At 43.4% G+C, this 21,241-nt stretch overlaps 1 protein-coding gene across 6 annotated transcripts in view; it reads left to right on the top strand.

The window, feature by feature from the left end:
• Positions 1 to 17,588: 17,588 nt before the first annotated feature.
• Positions 17,589 to 21,241, top strand: part of GPATCH8 (G-patch domain containing 8) — a 105,366-nt gene continuing 101,713 nt past the window's right edge. For 5 of the 6 annotated variants that reach the window (XM_055408040.2, XM_055408043.2, XM_055408045.2 and 2 more), the window contains exon 1: positions 17,589 to 17,833. In XM_055408040.2, the coding sequence (XP_055264015.2) occupies positions 17,789 to 17,833 (45 nt within the window). In that variant the 5' untranslated portion in view covers positions 17,589 to 17,788. The remainder of the gene's footprint in view (positions 17,834 to 21,241) is intronic. The other variant, XM_055408041.2, reaches the window with a different exon arrangement.

Genomic DNA, 21,241 nt, shown 5'->3' with positions numbered 1-21,241 from the left:
AAAAATAAACACATTTGACAATAATAAAATTGGAAAATATCTATTTCAGACATTCATCATGTTCTATTATGTCTTCTCCTATCAAAATGAGGTGACATTCCCAGATTTCAGCACCAGAAAAACCCTAAACCCAAAAAACAAAGTAACAACAAACATGAGTTGACTTTTCCTTTGAACCCACACCGTGCCCCTTACAAACTCATTCCTATCCCTACACCTGGCCTGGGGACATTAAGAATTATATCCAAGTCATGTTTGTCTCCCACAAAGTTTGGGGGTCATGGGCCATTATTATCACAGTTCAGTTCAGTTCAGTTGCTCAGTGGCTCAGTTCAGACTCTTTGTGACCCCATGGACTGCAGCACGCCAGGCTTCCCTGTCCATCACCAACTCCCGGAGTTTACTCAAACTCACGTCCATTGAGTCAGTGATGCCATCCAGCCATCTCATCCTCTGTCGTCCCCTTCTCCTCCCGCCTTCAATCTTTCCCAGCACACAGCTCACACAGGTCAGCCAAGGTTAAATATTCAGGGAGTCTCCCTAAGTGCCTGGTTCATTGCCCAGCCTGAATAATCTACAGAAAGGAAGCAGATGCTATGGCCTCTGGCCTCATAGAATCTCTTAGAGTAGCAGGCTTCAGATTTCCATGGTCTTCGGAATCATGTTTTTGGGGGTGGAGGTGGTGTTCAGATTTGGCAGAACTGGAGACAGGGGACACTGTAATCTGCATTTTAAACAACACTTTTGTGTTATTTTGACCCAATTTTGAGAATCTCCTCTAAACTCAAGATCCACATAGACAATTTCTTTTCATCTCCATTTTAATTCTCAGAGACAGCTCAGGCTTATCACATCCAAAATGCAACTCTTGATACCCTCTAAATTTGTCTGCCACCCACCCAACCTTCCCAAACTCAGCAAATGACTCCACATTCCATTGGTTATTCATACCAAGAACCTGGAAGCCGTTCTTGATTCTCTCCTTTTCTTATTAGCAACATCTAATCCATTGTCTTTTGATACTGTTCATGGGGTTCTCAAGGCAAGTATACTGAAGTGGTTTGCCATTCCCTTCTCCAGTGGACCACATTCTGTCAGACTTCTCCACCATGGTCTTGGGTGGCCCCACACGGCATGGCTTAGTTTCATTGAGTTAGACAGGGCTATGGTCCATATGATCAGATCAACTAGTTTTCTGTGATTATGATTTCAGTGTGTCTGCCCTCTGATGCCCCCTCGCGAAACCTACCGTCTTATTTGGGTTTCTCTTACCTTGGTCGCGGAAAATCTCTTCACAGCTGCTCCAGCAAAGTGCAGCCATCATGGTCAACAAAAGAGTTCGAAATGCAGTACTTGGATGCAATCTCAAAAATGACAGAATGATCTCTGTTCGTTTCCAAGGCAAACCATTCAATATTACAGTAATCCAAGTCTATGCCCCAACCAGTAATGCTGAAGAAGTCGAAGTTGAACGGTTCTATGAAGACCTACAAGACCTTTTAGAACTAACACCCAAAAAAGATGTCCTTTTCAGTATAGGGGACTGGAATGCAAAGTAGGAAGTCAAGAAACACCTGGAGTAACAGGCAAATTTGGCCTTGGAGCACGGAATGAAGCAGGGCAAATGCTAATAGAGTTTTGCCAAGAGAACGCACTGGTCATAGAAAACACCCTCTTCCAACAACACAAGAGAAGACTCTACACATGGACATCACCAGATGGTCAACACCGAAATCAGATTGATTATATTCTTTGCAGCCAAAGATGGAGAAGCTCTATACAGTCAGCAAAAACAAGACCAGGAGCTGATTGTGGCTCAGATCATGAACTCCTTATTGCCAAATTCAGACTTAAATTGAAGAAAGTAGGGAAAACCACTAGACCTTTCAGATATGACCTAAATCAAATCCCTTATGATTATACAGTGGAAGTAAGAAATAGATTTAAAGGACTAGATCTGATAGAGTGCCTAATGAACTCTGGACGGAGGTTCATGATATTGTACAGGAGACAGGCACCAAGACCATCCCCATGGAAAAGAAATGCAAAAAAGCAAAACGGCTGTCTGAGGAGGCCTTACAAATAGCTGTGAAGAGAAGCGAAAAGCAAAGGAGAAAAGGAAAGATATAAGCATCTGAATGCAGAGTTCCAAAGAATAGCAAGGAGAGATAAGAAAGCCTTCCTCAGTGATCAATGCAAAGAAATAGAGGAAAACAACAGAATAGGAAAACAAGAGATCTTTCCAAGAAAATTAGAGATATCAAGGGAACATTTCATGCAAAGATGGGCTCAATAAAGGACAGAAATGGTATGGACCTAACAGAAGCAGAAGATATTAAGAAGAGGTGGCAAGAATACACAGAAGAGCTGTACAAAAAAGATGTTCACGATGAAGATAATCACGATGGCGTGATCACTCACCTGGAACCAGACATCTTGGAATGTGAAGTCAAGTGGGCCTTAGAAAACATCACTACGAACAAAGCTAGTGGAGGTGATGGAATTCCAGTTGAGCTATTTCAAATCCTGGAAGATGATGCTGTGAGAGTGCTGCACTCAATATGCCAGCACATTTGGAAAACTCAGCGGTGGCCACAGGACTGGAAAAGGTCAGTCTTCATTCCAATCCCAAAGAAAGGCAATGCCAAAGAATGCTCAAACTACCGCACAATTGCACTCATCTCACACGCTAGTAAAATCATGCTCAAAATTCTCCAAGCCAGGCTTCAGCAATATGTGAATCATGAACTTCCAGATGTTCAAGCAGGTTTTAGAAAAGGCAGAGGCACCAGAGATCAAATTGCCAACATCCGCTGGATCATGGAGAAAGCAAGAGAGTTCCAGAAAACAATCTATTTCTGCTTCATTGACTATGCCAAAGCCTTTGACTCTGTGGATCACAATAAACTGTGGAACATTCTGAAAGAGATGGGAATACCAGACCACCTGACCTGCCTCTTGAGAAACCTGTATGCAGGTCAGGAAGCAACAGTTAGAACTGGTCATGGAACAACAGACTGGTTCCAAATAGGAAAAGGAGTACGCCAAGGTTGTATATTGTCACCCTGCTTATTTAACTTATATGCAGAGTACATCATGAGGAACGCTGGGCTGGAAGAAGCACCAGCTGGAATCAAGATTGCCGGGAGAAATATCAATAACCTCAGATATGCAGATGACACCACCCTTATGGCAGAAAGTGAAGAGGAACTAAAAAGCCTCTTGATGAAAGTGAAAGAGGAGAGTGAAAAGGTTGGCTTGAAGCTCAACATTCAGAAAACAAAGATTATGACATCTGGTCCCATCACTTCATGGGAAATAGATAGAGAAACAGTGGAAACAGTGTCAGACTTTATTTTTTTTTTGGCTCCAAAATCACTGTGGATGCTGATTACAGCCATGAAATTAAAAGACGCTTACTCTTTGGAAGGAAAGTTATGACCAACCTAGATAGCATATTAAAAAGCAGAGACATTACTTTGCCAACCAAGGTCTGTCTAGTCAAGGCTATGGTTTTTCCCGTGGTCATGTATGGATGTGAGAGTTGGACTGTGAATAAAGCTGATCGCCGAAGAATTGATGCTTTTGAACTGTGGTGCTGGAGAAGACTCTTGAGAGTCCCTTGGACTGCAAGGAGATCCAGCCAGTCCATTCTAAAGGAGATCAATCCTGGGTGTTCATTGGAAGGACTGATGCTAAAGCTGAAACTCCAATACTGTGGCCACCTCATGCGAAGAGTTGACTCACTGGAAAAGACTCTGATGCTGCGAGGGATTGGGGGCAGGAGGAGAAGGGGACGACAGAGAATGAGATGGCTGGATGGCATCACTGACTCAATGGATATGAGTTTGAGTGAACTCTGGGAGTTGGTGATGGACAGGGAGGCCTGGCGTGCTGTGATTCACGGGGTCGCAAAGAGTCGGACACGACTAAGTGACTGAACTGAACTGAATCCATGATCTTACCAAATCCTTCTTCAAAATGTACCTTAAGTTACCTTCTCTCTGTATCTATTCTGTCAGTCGCTCAATCGTGTCTGACTCTTGTGACCCCATGGACTGCAACTGCCACCTTAGTCCAGGCCATCACCTTTTATCACCTCTCATGAAATTTACTGCAGTAGATGCATTTCTGTTCTTCCCACTTCCATTCTTGCCCCCTTACAATCCATACTCCTTGATGGGAGCTCTTGAAAATGTTAATAGGGTCACATTGCTTTTTTCCTCCAGATCTGTCAAAGACCCCGCCTTGTGTGGAGCTCCAGCTTCTTGCCATGACTTCGAGGTCCTCCTAGGTAAGACAGTCCCTGCTTCCCTTTGTTAGAGGACCCCTGACTGAAACCACTGCCTTGGCCAGGCTTGATGATAACCACTTGCATGAGTTGTCTCACAATAGGAGGTTTCTCCTTCCCTGGTGGCTCAGGCAGTAAAGAATCTGCCTGTAGTGCAGGAGACCTGGGTTCGATCCCTGGATTTGGGAAGATCCTCTGGAGAAGGGAATGGCAACCCACTCCAATATTTTTGCCTGCAAAATCCCATGGACAGAGGAGCCTGGCAGGCTGGGGTCACAAAGAGTCGGACATGACTGAGTGACTCTTTCACTTCACATAAGTAAAATGGTGCTGCCACCCAAAACTAACCAGGAGGACTTGGGAGGGGCCCAAAGGAGGGAGTTATAATATTGACCTACCAACCTCCCAGACTCCTTTGTGCTGGAATCCATCTTGGCTGAGAGATATGCATACCACCAGGAAGGACCCTGAGTCAGACCAACATGGACCAAGCGAGATGACTGGCCAGAGATAACCCAGAAACTAACCCCATTACCATAAAACCTAGGACTGTGAGCCACGTGGCAGAGCAGTTCACCTAGGTTCCCTTACCTTTCTGCCCTCTGCCTCGGAGCCTCTTCCCAATAGTCTTTTGCTTTATCAGCATATGTGTCTCCTTGGACAATTCATTTCCAAGTGTAAAACAAGAGTCCGTTTTCGGGCCCTGGGTCCCCCTTCCTGCAGCATTTCCACTTCACCTCTAAAAAACCTCTTTCCCCACTTCTTGCAGTACCTCTAACCAGGCCTGGCTAGATAACATGCAGGGCTCAGTGAAAAATGAAAATGTGGGACCCTTATTTGAAAATTTTTAAGAATTTCAAGATGTGTTACCAGAGCATTAAACCAAGCAAAGAGCCCTTCTGAGTACAGATCCTTGTGCGACTGGCCCTGTCCCTGTCTGGAACTGTCTGCCCCAGTTTATAACAGCCAGCTCTCAGCTCAAATGTCACCTCATCAGAGGTGTCACCTGATTGTCACTGAATTTAAAGTAGGCTCATCCAGTTCTTCTCTATCACATCACTGGGTATAATTTTCTTCCCAGCACCTGGCCATATCTGAAATGATCTCATTTGTTTACTTGAGTATTGTCTGTCTCTCTCCACCTTCCCCCCATGACCAGAATATAAGGTCAATGAAGGACCTTTCTTGCTGTGCTCAGCTCTGTATCTCCAGCAGCTAGAGTAGGGCTACTTCAGACTAGGTACAGGATAAATATTTGATGAATAAAGGAATGAAAATGCTAGCACACTTCAGGAAGCTGGTCTAGTGTTGACCACCTACCATGGGGAATCCAATGGCCAACAGTGTTTCTTTATATATATATATAATTTTATTTATTTATATATTTGTGGCTGTGCTGGGTCTGTGTTGCTGCAAAGGCTCTTCTCTGGTTGTGGAGAGCAGGGGGCCACTCTCTAGTTGTGATGTGCGGGTTTCTTGCTGCGATGGCTTCTCTTGTTATGGAGCACAGGCTCTAGGGTTCATGAGCCTAAGCAGTTGTGACTCCAAGACTCTAGAGCACAGGCTCTAGTGGTGCACTCTAGTGCACCAGCTTAGTTGCTCTGAAACATGTGGGATCTTCCTGGATCAGGGATTGAACCCATGTCTCCTGCATTGGCAGGTGGATTCTTTACCACTGAGCCATCAGGGAAGCCCCCAGTGTTTTCTTTTTATCCTTTGGGTATTGCGAATACCATACGCTCTTTTTCTCCCATTGCCTTAATTCTATCCCAAGTCTCACACTTAAGTTCCTATCTTTCCTCTTGGTGAGCAGGGATGAACAGACTGTGTTTGAATCTGATTAGCTATGTGACCATGAACAAATGATTTGACCTTTCTGAGCCTTGCCTTTTCATCTACCCAATGAGGAATATTTTTTCAATTTTAAAATTTTATAATATGTATATATTATTAATATAGTTGACTTAACAAGGTTTCCGGTGTACAGCAAGGTGATTCAGCTATACATATACACATATATAATTTTTCAGATTATTTTCCATTATTGGTTATTTCAAGATATTGACTATTGTTCCCTGTACTGCACAGTAAATCTTTGTTGCATGTTGCATATCTATTTTTAAAATTAAAAAATCTAGCATTCTACTCATGCTAAGTCAAAAAAGTGGAGTAAAAATATCATAACTTTTTAGTTAGGCAAAAATTCATAACTTTTCTAAGATATATAATATGCATACTATTTATATATATGTACACAAAACTTTTCTACTATGCTTGATAAAGGCTTGAGAAAGAATTTTTTTAAAAAAGAAGAGATGGAGAAGTGGAAAACAAACTAAATGAAATGGGAGCACTGAATATGAAATAGAAAAAGTGGAACAAACTAGATGAAAATAAACAATCATCATACAGTCCAGTTGTTTTTAAACATGGCTGCTCATTAGAAACATCTAGAACTCTGGAGAAAAAAGCAATAACTGAGCATACGTATTTTTCAAAAAATTTCAAGGTAATTCTGATATGCATCCGGATTTTCAAAAGTGATTACAGGTTTTTCTATTAGATCCTCGTTTTGGTGCTATAGGGGCTTCCCAGATGGTGCTAGTGGTAAAGACCTGCCTGCCAATGCAGGAGATGTGAGAGACATAGGTTCGATCCCTGGGTCAGGAAGATACCCTGGAGGAGGGCATGGCAATCCACTTCAGTGTTCTTGGGCTTCCCTGGTGGCTCAGACAGTAAAAATCTGCCTGCAATGCAGGAGACCTGGGTTTGAGCCTTGGATTGGGAAGATCCCCTGGAGAAGGGAACAGCTACCCACGACAGTATTCTTGCCAGGAGAATTCCATGGACAAAGGAGCCTGGCAGGTTACAGTCCATGGGGTTGCAAAGAGTCGGACATGACTGAACGACTTTCACTTCACTTGTTAATATAGAGTTCTATTATTTTTCTGTTGACCAATCATGATACAATGGTATTAAGTGAGTAATAGTTATATAATCACAATAGTAAAAGATGTTTGTCAGTTTTCACAATCAATAGCCAGAACTCCCCCCAACAAAATAGATAATTACAGTTGCAAGCCATAATGGGAACATGATTAACCTAACAATATAAAATAATTACATACAGTTTGGGGGCATCAAGCAGAGTGATGTAGTACCTGGAAGTGCACACATGCGCATGTTTTCATTTGCCCAGCCAGTCTATGTCTTTTGGTTGGTGCATTTAATCAATTTACATTTAAGGTAATTATCGATATGTAAATTCTCCAAGTCAGGCTTGCGAACTTCCAGATGTTCAAGCTGGTTTTAGAAAAGGCAGAGGAACCAGAGATCAAATTCCCAACATCTGTTGGATCATCGAAAAAGCAAGAGAGAGAGTTCCAGAAAAACATCTATTTTTGCTTCATTGACTATGCCAAAGCCTTTGACTGTGTGGATCACAGTAAACTGTGGAAAATTCTGAAAGAGATGGGAATACCAGACCACCTGACCTGCCTCTTGAGAAACCTGTATGCAGGTCAGAAAGCAACAGTTAGAACTGGACATGGAACAACAGACTGGTTCCAATTTGGAAAGGAGTGCATCAAGGCTGTATATTGTCACCCTGCTTATTTAACTTATATGCATCATTAGAAATGCTGGGCTGGAAGAAGCACAAGCTGGAATCAATATTTCTGGGAGAAATATCAATAACCTCAGATATGCAGATGACACCACCCTTATGGCAGAAAGTGAAGAACTAAAGAACCTCTATGATGAAAGTGAAAGAGGAGAGTGAAAAGGTTGGCTTGAAGCTCAACATTCAGAAAACGAAGATCATGGCATCTGGTCCCATCACTTCATGGGAAATAGATGGGGAAACAGTGGACACAGTGGCTGACTTTATTTTGGGGGGCTCCAAAATCACTGCAGATGGTGATTGCAGCCATGAAATTAAAAGACACTTACTCCTTGGAAGGAAAGTTATGACCAACCTAGATAGTATATTAAAAAGCAGAGACATTACTTTGCCAACCAAGGTCCGTCTGGTCAAGGCTACGGTTTTTCCTGTGGTCATGTATGGATGTGAGAGTTGGACTGTGAAGAAAGCTGAGCACCAAAGAATTGATGCTTTTGAACTGTGGTGTTGGAGAAGACCCTTGAGAGTTCCTTGGACTGCAAGGAGATCCAACCGGTCCATCCTAAAGGAGATCAGTCCTGAGTGTTCATTAGAAGGACTAATGTTGAAGCTGAAACTCCAATACTATGACCACCTGATGTGAAAAACTGACTCATTTGAAAAGACCCTGATGCTGGGAAAAATTGAAGGTGGGAGGAGAAGGAGATGACAGAGGATGAGATGGTTGGATGGCATCACTGACTCAATGGACATGAGTTTGTGTAAGGTCCAGGAGTTGGTGATGGACAGGGAGGCCTGGCGTGCTGCAGTCCATGGGATAAGAAAGAGTTGGACATGACTGAGCGAATGAACTGAACTGAACTGATGGTCCTGTTACCATTTTCTTAATTGTTTTGGTTTTGTTTTCTGTCAGTCTTTTCTTTGTTGTGTGTTTCCTGCCTAGAGAAGTTTCTTTGGCATTTGTTGTAAAGCTGGTTTGGTGGTGCTGAATTCTCTTAACTTTTGCTTGTCTGGAAAGCTTTTGATTTCTCCATCAAATCTGAATGACAGTCTTGCTGGGTAGAGTATCCTTGGCTGTAGGTTCTTCCCTTTCATCACTTTAAGTAGGTCATGCCATTCTCTTCTGGCTTGTTGAGTTTCTGTTGAGAAATCAGTCAATAACTTGATGGGAGTTCCCTGGTATGTTATTTGTTGTTTTTCCTTTGTTGCTTTTTGTATTTTATCCTTGTCTTTAATTTTTGTCAATTTGATTATATGTATCTTGAGGGGTTCCTCCTTGCATTTATCCTGCCTGGAACTCTCTGTGCTTCCTGGACTTGATTGACTATTTCCTTTCCCATGTTAGGGAAGTTTTCAGTTATTATCTCTTCAAATATTTTCTCAGGTCCTTTCTCTCTTCTTCTGGGACTCCTATAATGTGATTTTTGGTGTGTTTAATGTTGTCCCAGAGGTCTCTTAGGCTGTCTTCATTTTTTTCATTCTTTTTTCTATACTCTGTTTTGCAGCAGTTATTTCTACCATTCTTTCCTCCAGGTCATTTATCTGTTCTTTTACTTCTGTTATTCTGCTATTGATTCCTTCTAGTGTATTATTCATCTCCGTTTGTTCTTTCATTCTTATAGGTCTTTGGTAAACATTTCTGGCATCTTCTCCATTGTTTTCCCAAGATCCTGGATCATCTTCACTATCATTATTCTAAATTCTTTTTCTGGAAGGTTGCCTATCTCCACTTCATTTAGTTGTTTTTCAGAGGTTTTACCTTGTCCCTTCATCTGGGTCATAACTTTCTGCTTTTTCATCCTGATTAACATTCTGTAATGTGGTTTTTGTTCTAGCTGTGGGATTGTGGTTCTTCTTGCTTCTTCTTTCTGCCCTCTAAAGGAGGAGGCTAAGAGGCTTGTGTAAGCTTCCTGATTGGAGGGACTGGCAGTGGGAAACCTAGGTTTTGTTCTGGTGGGCAGGGCCTTGTTCAGTTCAGTTCAGTTCAGTCGCTCAGTCATGTCTGACTCTTTGCGACCCCATGAACCACAGCACGCCAGGCCTCCCTGTCCATCACCAACTCCCGGAGTTCACTCAAACTCATGTCCATCGAGTCGGTGATGCCATCCAACCATCTCATTCTCTGTCGTCCCCGTCTCCTCCCACCCCCAATCCCTCCTAGCATCAGACTCTTTTCCAGTGAGTCAACTCATCGCATAAGGAGGTCAAAGTATTGGAGTTTCAGCTTTAGCATCAGTCCTTCCAATGAACACCCACGATTGATCTCCTCTAGAATGGACTGGTTGGATCTCCTTGCAGTCCAAGGGACTCTCAAGAGTCTTCTCCAGCACCACAGTTCAAAAGCATCGATTCTTCGGCGATCAGCTTTCTTCACAGTCCAACTCTCACATCCATACATGACCACGGGAAAAACCATAGCCTTGACTAGACAGACCTTGGTTGGCAAAGTAATGTCTCTGCTTTTTAATATGCTATCTAGGCTGGTCATAACTTTCCTTCCAAGGAGTAAGTGTCTTCTAATTTCATGGCTGCAATCAGCATCTGCAGTGATTTTGGAGCCCCCCAAAATAAAGTCTGCCACTGTTTCCACTGTTTCTCTACCTATTTCCCATGAAGTGATGGGACCAGATGCCATGATCTTCGTTTTCTGAATGTTGAGCTTCAAGCCAAACTTTTCACTGTCCTCTTTCACTTTCATCAAGAGGCCTCTGAGTTCCTCTTCACTTTCTGCTATAAGGGTGGTGTCATCTGCATATCTGAGGTTATTGATATTTCTCCTGGCAATCTTGATTCCAGCTTGTGCTTCTTCCAGCCCAGCGTTCCTCATGATATACTCTGCATATAAGTTAAATAAGCAGGGTGACAATATACAACCTTGATGTACTCCTTTTCCTGTTTGGAACCAGTCTGTTGTTCCATGACCAGTTCTAACTGTTGCTTCCTGACCTGCATACAGGTTTCTCAAGAGGCAGGTCAGGTGGTCTGGGATTCCCATCTCTTTCAGAATGTTCCACAGTTTGTTGTGATCCACAGAGTCAAAGGCTTTGGCATAGTCAATGAAGCAGAAATAGATTGTTTTCTGGAACTCTCTTGCTTTCTCCATGATCCAGCGGATGTTGGCAATTTGATCTCTGGTGCCTCTGCCTTTTCTAAAACCTGCTTGAACATCTGGAAGTTCATGATTCACATATTGCTGAAGCCTGGCTTGGAGAATTTTGAGCATGATTTTACTAATGTGTGAGATGAGTGCAATTGTGTGGTAGTTTGAGCATTCTTTGGCATTGCCTTTCTTTGGGATTGGAATGAAGACTGACCTTTTCCAGTCCTGTGGCCACTGCTGAGTTTTCCAAATTTGCTGGCATATTGAGTGCAGCACTTTCACAGCATCATCTTTCAGAATTTGAAATAACTCAATTGGAATTCCATCACCTCCACTAGCTTTGTTCGTAGTGATGTTCTCTAAGGCCCACTTGACTTCACATTCCAAGATGTCTGGTTCCAGGTGAGTGATCATGCCATCGTGATTATCTTTGTCGTGAAGATCTTTTTTTTACAGTTCTTCTGTGTATTCTTGCCATCTCTTCTTAATATCTTCTGCTTCTGTTAGGTCCATACCATTTCTGTCCTTTATCGAGCCCATCTTTGCATGAAATGTTCCCTTGATATCTCTAATTTTCTTGGAAAGATCTCTTGTTTTCCTATTCTGTTGTTTTCCTCTATTTCTTTGCATTGATCGCTGAGGAAGGCTTTCTTATCTCTCCTTGCTATTCTTTGGAACTCTGCATTCAGATGCTTATATCTTTCCTTTTCTCCTTTGCTTTTCGCTTCTTTTCACAGCTATTTGTAAGGCCTCCTCAGACAGCCGTTTTGCTTTTTTGCATTTCTTTTCCATGGGGATGGTCTTGGTGCCTGTCTCCTGTACAATGTCACGAACCTCCGTCCAGAGTTCATCAGGCACTCTATCTATCAGATCTAGTCCCTTAAATCTATTTCTTACTTCCACTGTATAATCATAAGGGATTTGATTTAGGTCATATCATGGGCCTTGTTCAGTAAAGCTTTAATCCAATAATCTGCTGATGGGCGGGGTGGCACTCCCTCCCTATTGTTTGGCCTGAGGTGACCCAGCCCTGGGGTCTACAGGTGCTATAGTAGGGTTAAAGGCAACCTCCAAGAGGGCTTATGCCAAGAGGGGCCTTCCAGGACTGCTCCTGCCAGTGCCACTGTCCCTGTGGTGAGCCCCTGCCAACCCTCACCTCCACAGGAGACCCTCCAACACTAGTAGGTAGTTTCGGTTTGGTCTCCTGTGGGGTCACTACTCCTTTCCTCTGGGTCTTGGCGTACACAAGATTTCATTTGTGCACTCCAAGACTGGAGTCTCTGTTACCCAGAGTCCTGTGGAAGTCCTATAATCAAATCCTGCTGACCTTCAAGGTCAGAGTCCTCAGGGATTTCCAGGCCCTTTATCAGATCCCCAGGCTAGGAAGCCTGATGTGGGGTTCAGAAGCTTCACAACAGTGGGAGAACTTCTTTGGTATTATTGTTCTCCAGTTTGTGGGGCCCCCCCCAGTGGGTAAGGGGTTTGATTTTATTGTGATTGTGCTGCTCCTACCATCTTGCTGCAGCTTCTTCTCTGTCTTTGGATGTGAGATATCTTCTTTTGGTAGGTTCCAGCATCCTTCTGTTGATGGTTATTCAACAGCTAGTTGCAAGTTTGGTGCTGATATTTATGTTATCAGCTATTTAGATGATTTTGAGATTAAATGTGTGAAAATTAATGAAGGGTTGTTGTTATTGTGCAGTTGCTAAGTCATGTCTGAGTCTTTGCAACCCCATGGACTGCAGCATGCCAGACTTCCCTGTCCTTCACTATCTCTCAGAGTTTGCTCAGACTCATGTCCATTGTGTCAGTGATGCCATCCAACCATCTCATCCTGTCACCCCCTCCTCCTCCTGCTCTCATTCTTTCCAGCATCATGGTCTTTTCCAATGAGTCAGCTCTTTGTATCAGGTGGCCAAATACTGGAGCTTCAGTTTCAGCATCAGTCCTTCCAATGAATACTCAGGGTTGACTTCCTTTAGAATTGACTAGTTTGATCTCCTGGCAGTCCAAGGATGCAGTCTCCAGCACCACAATTTGAAAGCATCAATTCTTTGGCGTTCAACCTTTTTTATGGTCCAACTCTTACATCAGTACATGACTACTCGAAAAACCATAGCTTTGACTATATGGACCTTTGTCAGCAAAGTGATGTCTCTGCTTTTTAATAAGTTGTCTAGATTTGTCATAGCTTTTCTTCCAAGGAGCAAGCATCTTTTAAGTTCATGGCTGCAGTCTCCATTGACAGTGATTTTGGAGTTCAAGAAAATAAAGTCTGTCACTGTTTCCATTTTTTCCCCATCCATTTGCCATGAAGTGATGGGACTGCATGCCATGATCTTAGTTTTTTGAATGTTGAGTTTTAAGCCAGCTTTGTCACTCTCTTCTTTCACCCTCATCAAGAGGCTCTTTAGTTCCTCTTTGTTTTCTGCTGTTAAAGTGGTGTCATCTGCATATCTGAGGTTGTTGATATTTCTCCTGACAATCTTGATTCCAGCTTCAGATTCACCCAGACTGGCATTTCATATGATATACTCTGCATATAAGTTAAATAAGCAGGGTGACAATATACAGCCTTAGTGAACTCTTTTCTCAATTTTGAACCAGCCCATTGTTCCATGTCTGGTTCTAATTGTTGCTTCTTGACCTGCATATAGGTTTCTCAGGAGACAGATAACGTGGTCTGGTATTCCCATCTCTTTAAGAATTTTCCACAGTGTTTTGTGATCCACACAGTCTAAGGCTTTTAGCATAGTCACTGAAGCAGAAGTGGATGTTTTTGTACAATTCTCTTACTTTCTCTACAATCCAATGGATGTTGGCAATTTGACCTCTGGTTCCTCTGTCTTTTCTAAATCCCTTCAGGGCTCCCCTAGGGGGGATGTAGTGGCTTGAGGGCTGCATTATCTTTTACCTGATGTGGCAGGCAATGTTTTTTCATTCACAATATGAACAAGGATCCCAACCGGACAGTAAACAAAGGATGTTGCATCCATCAAGCCCACAGTATAACCCCCCTAACAGTGAGCCCTAAGGGAATTCAGGTTGTAACAGAATTCCATGGCTGCAGCCATGCCCAAGGGTTCACCCTCAGGAAACTGAGGATTAGAAAGCACAGGATACTGGCACCAGAGAACTGAGGTTCATTATTAGTGAGCCCAGACTCCTGCATCCTCCCATACGTAGAAAAGTGCTAAATTCTTTAACTTGAGATATCTGGTTTTCTTTAGTTAATAGTAATCTTTTGATGTCCTGACTACCTGGTCTTTGCTGCAAAAACTTCTATAGATCCTGGGTCCTCCCCTCCCCTCCTCTTCAGAGAAGTTCCTCAGAGTGACCTGACAGTCCCTCCCAGGCTTGAAGTCCTCAGAATATCTGCTAAATAAAACATGCTGTGCTTAGTTGCTCAGTTGTGTCCGACTGTTTGTGACCAGAGACCAGAGACCATGGATGATAGCCTGCCAGGTTCCTCTGTCCATCGGGATTCTCCAGGCCAGAACACTGGAATGGGTTGCCATGCTCTCCTCCAGGGGATCTTCCCAACCCAGGGATCAAACCCAGGTATCCCGCATTGCAGGCAGATTCGTTACCCTCTGAGCCACCAGGGAAGCCAGAATAGAACATTAACTCTTAACTTTTAGGTTGTGCTGCTTTTTTTTTTTTTCCAGCCTACAGATGGTATAGTCTCTCACTAGGAGAAGCCCAACTCTGAGATCAGAATGTTGCTGTCTACCAAAACTTCCCATTTTCAGCACATCTCCCTCTTTTGCTATCACATGAAGCCTCACTGGTTCAGTCTTTTCAGAGAAGACCCCTCCAGCTGTTACCTGGGTGGGAAAGGGATTTACAGTCTAACTGTTCCCTGAACTGCTTTGTAACCAGTCCTCTTGTTTTTAACTGCATTTACACCCTCACCTTCAGTGGTACCTGGCAATTCCAATTCTTGAGCTTTTCTGCTACAACTTAGCCTGAATCAATTTGTTTCCTGGCTTCCCTACTCTAGGACTTTGTTTTTTCCATTCTGCTAAAGCCATCTCCATTTATCTATGCTCTCCAGCTTCCAAATGTTGTTGACATCACTTGTTTGCTATTGTCCCTTCTTCAGATCTGTTTGTTCTTGGGAGCTTATGCCCTTCTCATCCTTTTAACTGTCATTTCAGTGGGGTTGGCAGAGGGAGAAGAGGTAAATGTGTCTTGTGACTGCATGGAATTCAATCTACCCTATTTACCCTCAAGTCTCTTTATAATGTTTCAATTATGTGTGTTCTGCCTCTCCTTAAATAGGGAGCTCTTTTCACTGCTTAGGACAGTATCCTGCTTGGACTGGGGGTAATGTGAGGCAGAGGGTAATAACAAAGGAATAGAAGATACACACGTTCTCAAAACATTTCATTTGACTCTCTCAGGGTAGGGTAAGAGCCATTTTTCCAACGTGTGATTTCTGTCAACTACTCTTTTCAAGGTAGCGCTAGTAGTAAAGACCCCACCTGCCAATGCAAGCAAAGTTAGAGATGTGGGTTCTATCCCTGGGTCAGGAAGATCTCCTGCAGGAGGGTACTGGCAACCCACTCCTGTATTCTTGCCTGGAGAGTCTCATGGGCATAGCAGCCTGGTAGACTACAGTCCATAGGGTTGCACAGAGCTGGACAAAACAAAAGCGACTTAGCACATCACACTCTTCTTTTAAAAGTCCTGCCACCTCTCCTGTTTTATGTATTTTGGCTAAGCGGGCTGGAGGGCTAAGTGTGGTGCCCAGAAAGATCAAAGGATGGAAAAAGCTGATTCATAAGCCATACAAAGTCAGTGCTGGGCAGGGGCAGTAGAGATTACTGAATTCAATTTCCTTTTTCTTTTAAATAAATTTATTCATTTTAATTGGAGGCTAATTACTTTACACTATTGTAGTGGTTTTGCCATACATTGCCATGAATCAGCCACGGGTGTATATGTGTTCCCCATCCTAACCCCCCTCCCACCTCCCTCCCCATCCCATCCCTCTGGGTCATGCCAGTGCACCAGCCCCGAGCACCCTAATTTCCTTATTTTTAAAAGGAAACTCAAGTCCAGAGAGCTGTAGTTTATTTGGATCAACTGTGGTCTCTCGGAGAAGGCAATGGCAAGCCACTCCAGTACTCTTGCCTAGAAAATCCCATGGACGGAGGAGCCTGGTAGGCTGCAGTCTGCGGGGTCGCTCAGGGTTGGACACAACTGAGCGACTTCACTTTCTCTTTTCACTTTCACGCATTGGAGAAGGAAATGTCAACCCACTCCAGTGTTCTTGCCTGGAGAATCCCAGGGACGGCAGAGCCTGGTCGGCTGCTGTCTATGGGGTCGCACAGAGTCGGACACGACTGAAGTGACTTAGCAGCAGAAGCAGCATGCTCTTGCTTACAAGAAAGATCACAAACGATAACAAAGGAAGATCTGAGGAGATTCTTGGCTGTCCAGTGGCTAGAACTTGGTGGTTTCACTGTCAACACCCAGAGGAGCTAAGATCTCACAAGTTGCGCATTGTGCCCAAAATAAAACCACAGAAATGTCAAAGGAAGATCTGAGACTCTGAATTTCGTTTATAATGCAAACTAATTGTCTTAGTACTAGAGAGGAAGTGAATGAGAGATTAGTATTTGATATGTAAGAAAATGAAGGGATAGGATAAGAAATTGTGTAGGAGGAGAAGGGCATTCCAAGGTCGAGGTAAGAGGGAATGCAAAGGTATTCGCTTATGTATGCAACAGTATTTATTGAAAGCTTACTATGCTAGGTGCTGGGCTTCCCTGGTGGCTCAGAGGTTAAAGCGTCTGCCTCCAATGCGGGAGACCCGGGTTCGATCCCTGGGTCGGGAAGATCCCCTGGAGAAGGAAACGGTAACCCACTCCAGTATTCTTGCCTGGAGAATCCCATGGACGGAGAAGCCTGGTAGGCTACAGTCCACGGGGTAGCATAGAGTCGGACACGACTGAGCGACGGAACGGAACGGTGGTCTCTTGAGAAATACTGTCAAGCGATCGCTTGAAAATGCCACGTTATTAGCAGTGTTTGGCCCTTTGGGTCTAAGGTTCTCTCCGTCCCAAAGCAGCAGGCTCTTTGCTGCTTCTAGGATCAAAGGTCGTTTCAGAGGTCGTTGTTCTCATCACCCTGTTTTTTTTTTCCCCCTAGCACTCGTTAATTTTTTAAATTATGTAATTATTTTATTATTTATCTCATTTTCCCCACTGGAATGTAGGCCTTGTGAGAGAAGGGATATTTCCTGTCTCGTTCGACGATTAATAAACCAGGATTCTAAACTAAGAAGTCTGGCTCCAAAATCTGCGCTTTCGGCCACTACATTATGCTGTTATTTGGTGAAGAAAATAGAGGGTGGGCTTCTGTGTATTCAGGCAAACAAGCGGACAAAAAGAGATAACCCACAAACAGAAGCGAGCTGAAGGAAAACATCCGGATCCAGGCGCTCAGCGCCCCCTCGTGACCTTTCTCTCCGGAAGCGCTTGCGGCCCCCTAGCGCGAGTACGCATGCGCGGCGCCGGGGTCGCTTTGGGTCGCGCGCGAAGCCGAGACGCGAGGGCAGGTTCCGCCTCCAGGACAGAAAGGCGCCTGCGCCGTCCGGGCTCTGGTCGGGATACGCATTCTCGCTTCCTCCCTCCCTCCCTCGCCTGCACGCGCGGGTGGGCGTGGGAGGAGGCGGGGAACCCAGAAGGAGAGCTAGGGGGCGGGTGTCGCGGGAGGGAAGGAGCGAACCGGAGAGCGTCGTCCTGAGACGAGTGAAGGCGGCAAAATGGCGGACCGCTTCTCCCGCTTCAACGAGGACCGAGACTTTCAGGTAAACACGGGCGTCGCCGAAGTTCGGGGAAGGCGCTGGCCGAACCAGAACCTCCTCATCCCCCACTCCCAGTTCTCTTTCTCTCGGGGCTCTGCTGTGGCTTCCGAACCTGCTCCCTTTTCTCCCGCCTCCGATTTCTCTAGGGGCCTCCGGGTTTGAGGCGAGGCCGCATCTTCTCTCACTCTGTATCTTACGTCTTTAACTCAGGCCTCTGGGTTTGCGGCCTCGTCCTGTTTGGTCTGCGGGTTTGGGAGCCCCAGCCTGGCCGCTGGGTGGGGTGGCTGGGCTGCCCTCGGGTGTGCCCAGCGTGTGCGGGCGCTGGGCTAGCTCCCAGGGGAAAGCGGGGGGTGGGGTGGGGTGGGAGGCTTTGGGGCGAGTGTTGCTGAGCCTGGGGCTCCTAAACCCCTGGATTTTGCTTGCACGGCTCTTCATGGGGTCCTTCTCCCTCTTTGCTCACTGTAACAAATCGCTTTCATTGTCTATTTTTCCATTTCCTCATCCGGAAAAAGGGGGCTTTAGTTATCAGACGCCTCCATGGTTAGTCAAACATTGAGATTTTCCTGAGCGTAAATGTTGCTGTTGTCATTACGTCGTGAAATGGGCTTGGAAAACAGTAAGTTACAGGAGGATGGTCGATGTAAGCTTAGCCCCAAATCCTACCTTGAGAGATTTATAAAAAGCATCATGATAAGGGACTTTACAAGCAGGTGGTGACAGCTACCAACAGCTTGATTTTTCTTTCTTCAGTTGCAAACGTTGTATGGAAAAACGTCCTTGCCGTGGCCAGCATGATTGAGGAAAAAATTAAGGCCAAATTAGAACAACACGTCTTTCGGCTGTTTCGAGTACCTTCCAGTTGAGCATTGTTACCGCAGAAATCTCAGCGACTAGAGATGGGCTATTTCTAGGGTGAAAGACTCCTTAGTCTCAAAGAAACCCCTGCATTACTACCGCAGACCCTGGCAACAGCAGTTTGGTTCAAGGAATGAACATCCGAACTCAAGTTATTATCCCGCTGCAGCTCTTTCTCAAAGTTAAAAGGGAATACTCTAGATAGGTTTAGGAAGATAGTTTGAAGGGTTTGAATTCCCCGGGATGTTTGGGTTGGTAACTAAACAGGTAAAGCAGTGAAGGCAACAATGTAACAATCTAGCACCTAGAACGCTGAAGAGAAGTTTTGCAACAGTAGAAGATCCTAAGGCTGTTGAAAAGCCTTGTGATCATGCGCCTGCTGAATAGCTGCAGCACAATACAGGATCTCAAGGTGTTTAAGGATGGAATGCAGGTCCTGGGAAATTTAGAGCAGTTCTTATTAGCTATTTGATCCTTGGGAAAGGTGAGGTTTTTTAGGGAGCAGCATAAAATAAGAGTAGACTGCAAGATGTGGGGGTTTTATTGGTAGTTTTTAAGGAGACATGTTGATAATTAAAATCTTCTAGTGCTTTTCAGAGAGAATTTGAAGGTCACTTAAAATTGAAAATAGATAATATGGACAAATAAGTTTTGTGGGAAAATGTTAACCACAGGATTTCAGCAGTGTTGAACAGGCAGGATTTTCAGGAAAATTGGAGAGCAGAAGATGAATGCAGTCCCCTGAATAAATTGAGGAAAGCGTCTCCTTTTTCAAGTTAAATGACTTTTTCTTCTCATGCTGTAGTTGTGTATACGATATGCTTTTGGTTGCTTGGTAGGCCTTTGAAGATATTAGATATGTTTTACCTACTGCTCTATATTGGTATAGCCAATTTGTGCTGTATTGTGTCAGCCAGGTAAATGTTGGTTTTTAAGATTCAGATGTCCCAGCATTATGGGTAAATAGGATATTAGTAATGAAAACCTATTAGACGATTACAGGATGTTAGAACTTCTGTAAATTATTGTGCTTACATTTTTTTTAATCATTCATTTCAAAATATTTTAAGTACTATTTTTTCTGGGTGTTTCAATAAAGGGGGAAATGTAGTTGAATTTTCATTAATGATGTCATTTGATTTAAAGTTATTGGAGAGAAATGCCCTAGGAAGCTCTTGGATATAGCATATCTGAAACATTGTTCAAGGTCAGGTTATTCAAAATTAACTTGGCCTTTTAAGGCTTTAAGTGATAAATGAGGTGAAGCTACTGAGTGCACTTGAAAACAAATCCAAAGTAGGTTTCCAGATACAGTACATAGATCCTGTTTCTTTAAACAGATCTTCTAGCAATGGAAATTTTCTGTGCACCTTCTCTGGTAAGTTCTAGATGACTATCATTTTCTTTGCCTTTAATTTGGCAAGAGAATTTAGAATTGTAGAATTTCACTCTTTGCCAGTTTACCATTAGGTGCAAATTTTGGGGAGTGTAAGGGTTGTCTCTTGAATTTAGTATGGAGTCAGAGGAGGCTTCACTATTAGATTCTGTGAACAAGTAAAAGTTTCAAAGGTGTTTTATATAATATAGAGAGGAGCCTAATTGGCATATTACTTGAAGCACTTATGAATATAAAGAGTAATCATTATTATCAGGGACATGTTTGAAGACATTTGATACTTTCATTTCAATAATAAACAGGTACTATTCTGTGGACTTTACATGTATTGTCTCCTAATCTTCCAATAACTCTATGAGGTGCGTAGTGTTACTCTTACTTTCAAATGAGGCAGCTCAGTTACAGATAGTTAAATAACTTAGCCAAGTATCCGCAGCTGGTAATGGCAGAACCAGGATTTAGACTCCTGCTCTTTGACTTTTGAACCTATGTTCATGACCAGTAACTTTACTGGCAATTGTATATTTTATATAACTGTAACTGAGTCATCAAATATGGAGGATAAACTTATAGGTCACAAAGAATAAATGAGCTGTCAGAGAGGTGATACAATTACAGTTTCTACTCTGTTGCATTTTGTCCAGATCTGTTTCTTGCTGGTCTCCCAAGGGCTTCTAGGGAGGCTTCTGACAGTGATAAGTTACCCTTTGTCATAGAGGATATATTGTTAACTCTTGTCTTAGTTCTGACATTATTTAAAAATACCCCCTTTAAGTGGTGTTTTATCTTTGGAAATCTTTGTGGCTTGGGCTGATGTATTTATTTTTTTAATGTTTTAAGAGTTTTAACTACTTCTTTAAGAATCTGACCTGAATTTCTGAATGAGACATGACTTCTGCCTACATTTACCAGATTAAGGCGTATTTGTTCACAGATTGAAATGTTACAGAAACTAGTGGAAAATAGCGTGGTATAATTTACAAATGTAGATATATTTTCAACACTTTGAATTCCAAGTTCACGAAAGAAAGTGTTTTCTGTACTGTGATGTACAGAGATGAGGCATATATACACACTGCTTAGCATTTAGTGGTTGCGCAGCTATTAATGATGATGCAGCTGAAAGTTAGTGAGGAAATGTTCTTCAGCTTGTGTGCTTG

This window comes from Moschus berezovskii, chromosome 20 (genome assembly GCF_049115385.1).
Source record: "Moschus berezovskii isolate FMDL1 chromosome 20, NW_MosBer_1.0, whole genome shotgun sequence".
NCBI classification, from domain to species: domain Eukaryota; kingdom Metazoa; phylum Chordata; class Mammalia; order Artiodactyla; family Moschidae; genus Moschus; species Moschus berezovskii.
Note: the sequence above shows the minus strand (reverse complement) of the source record. Positions and strands in the feature narration are given on the sequence as shown.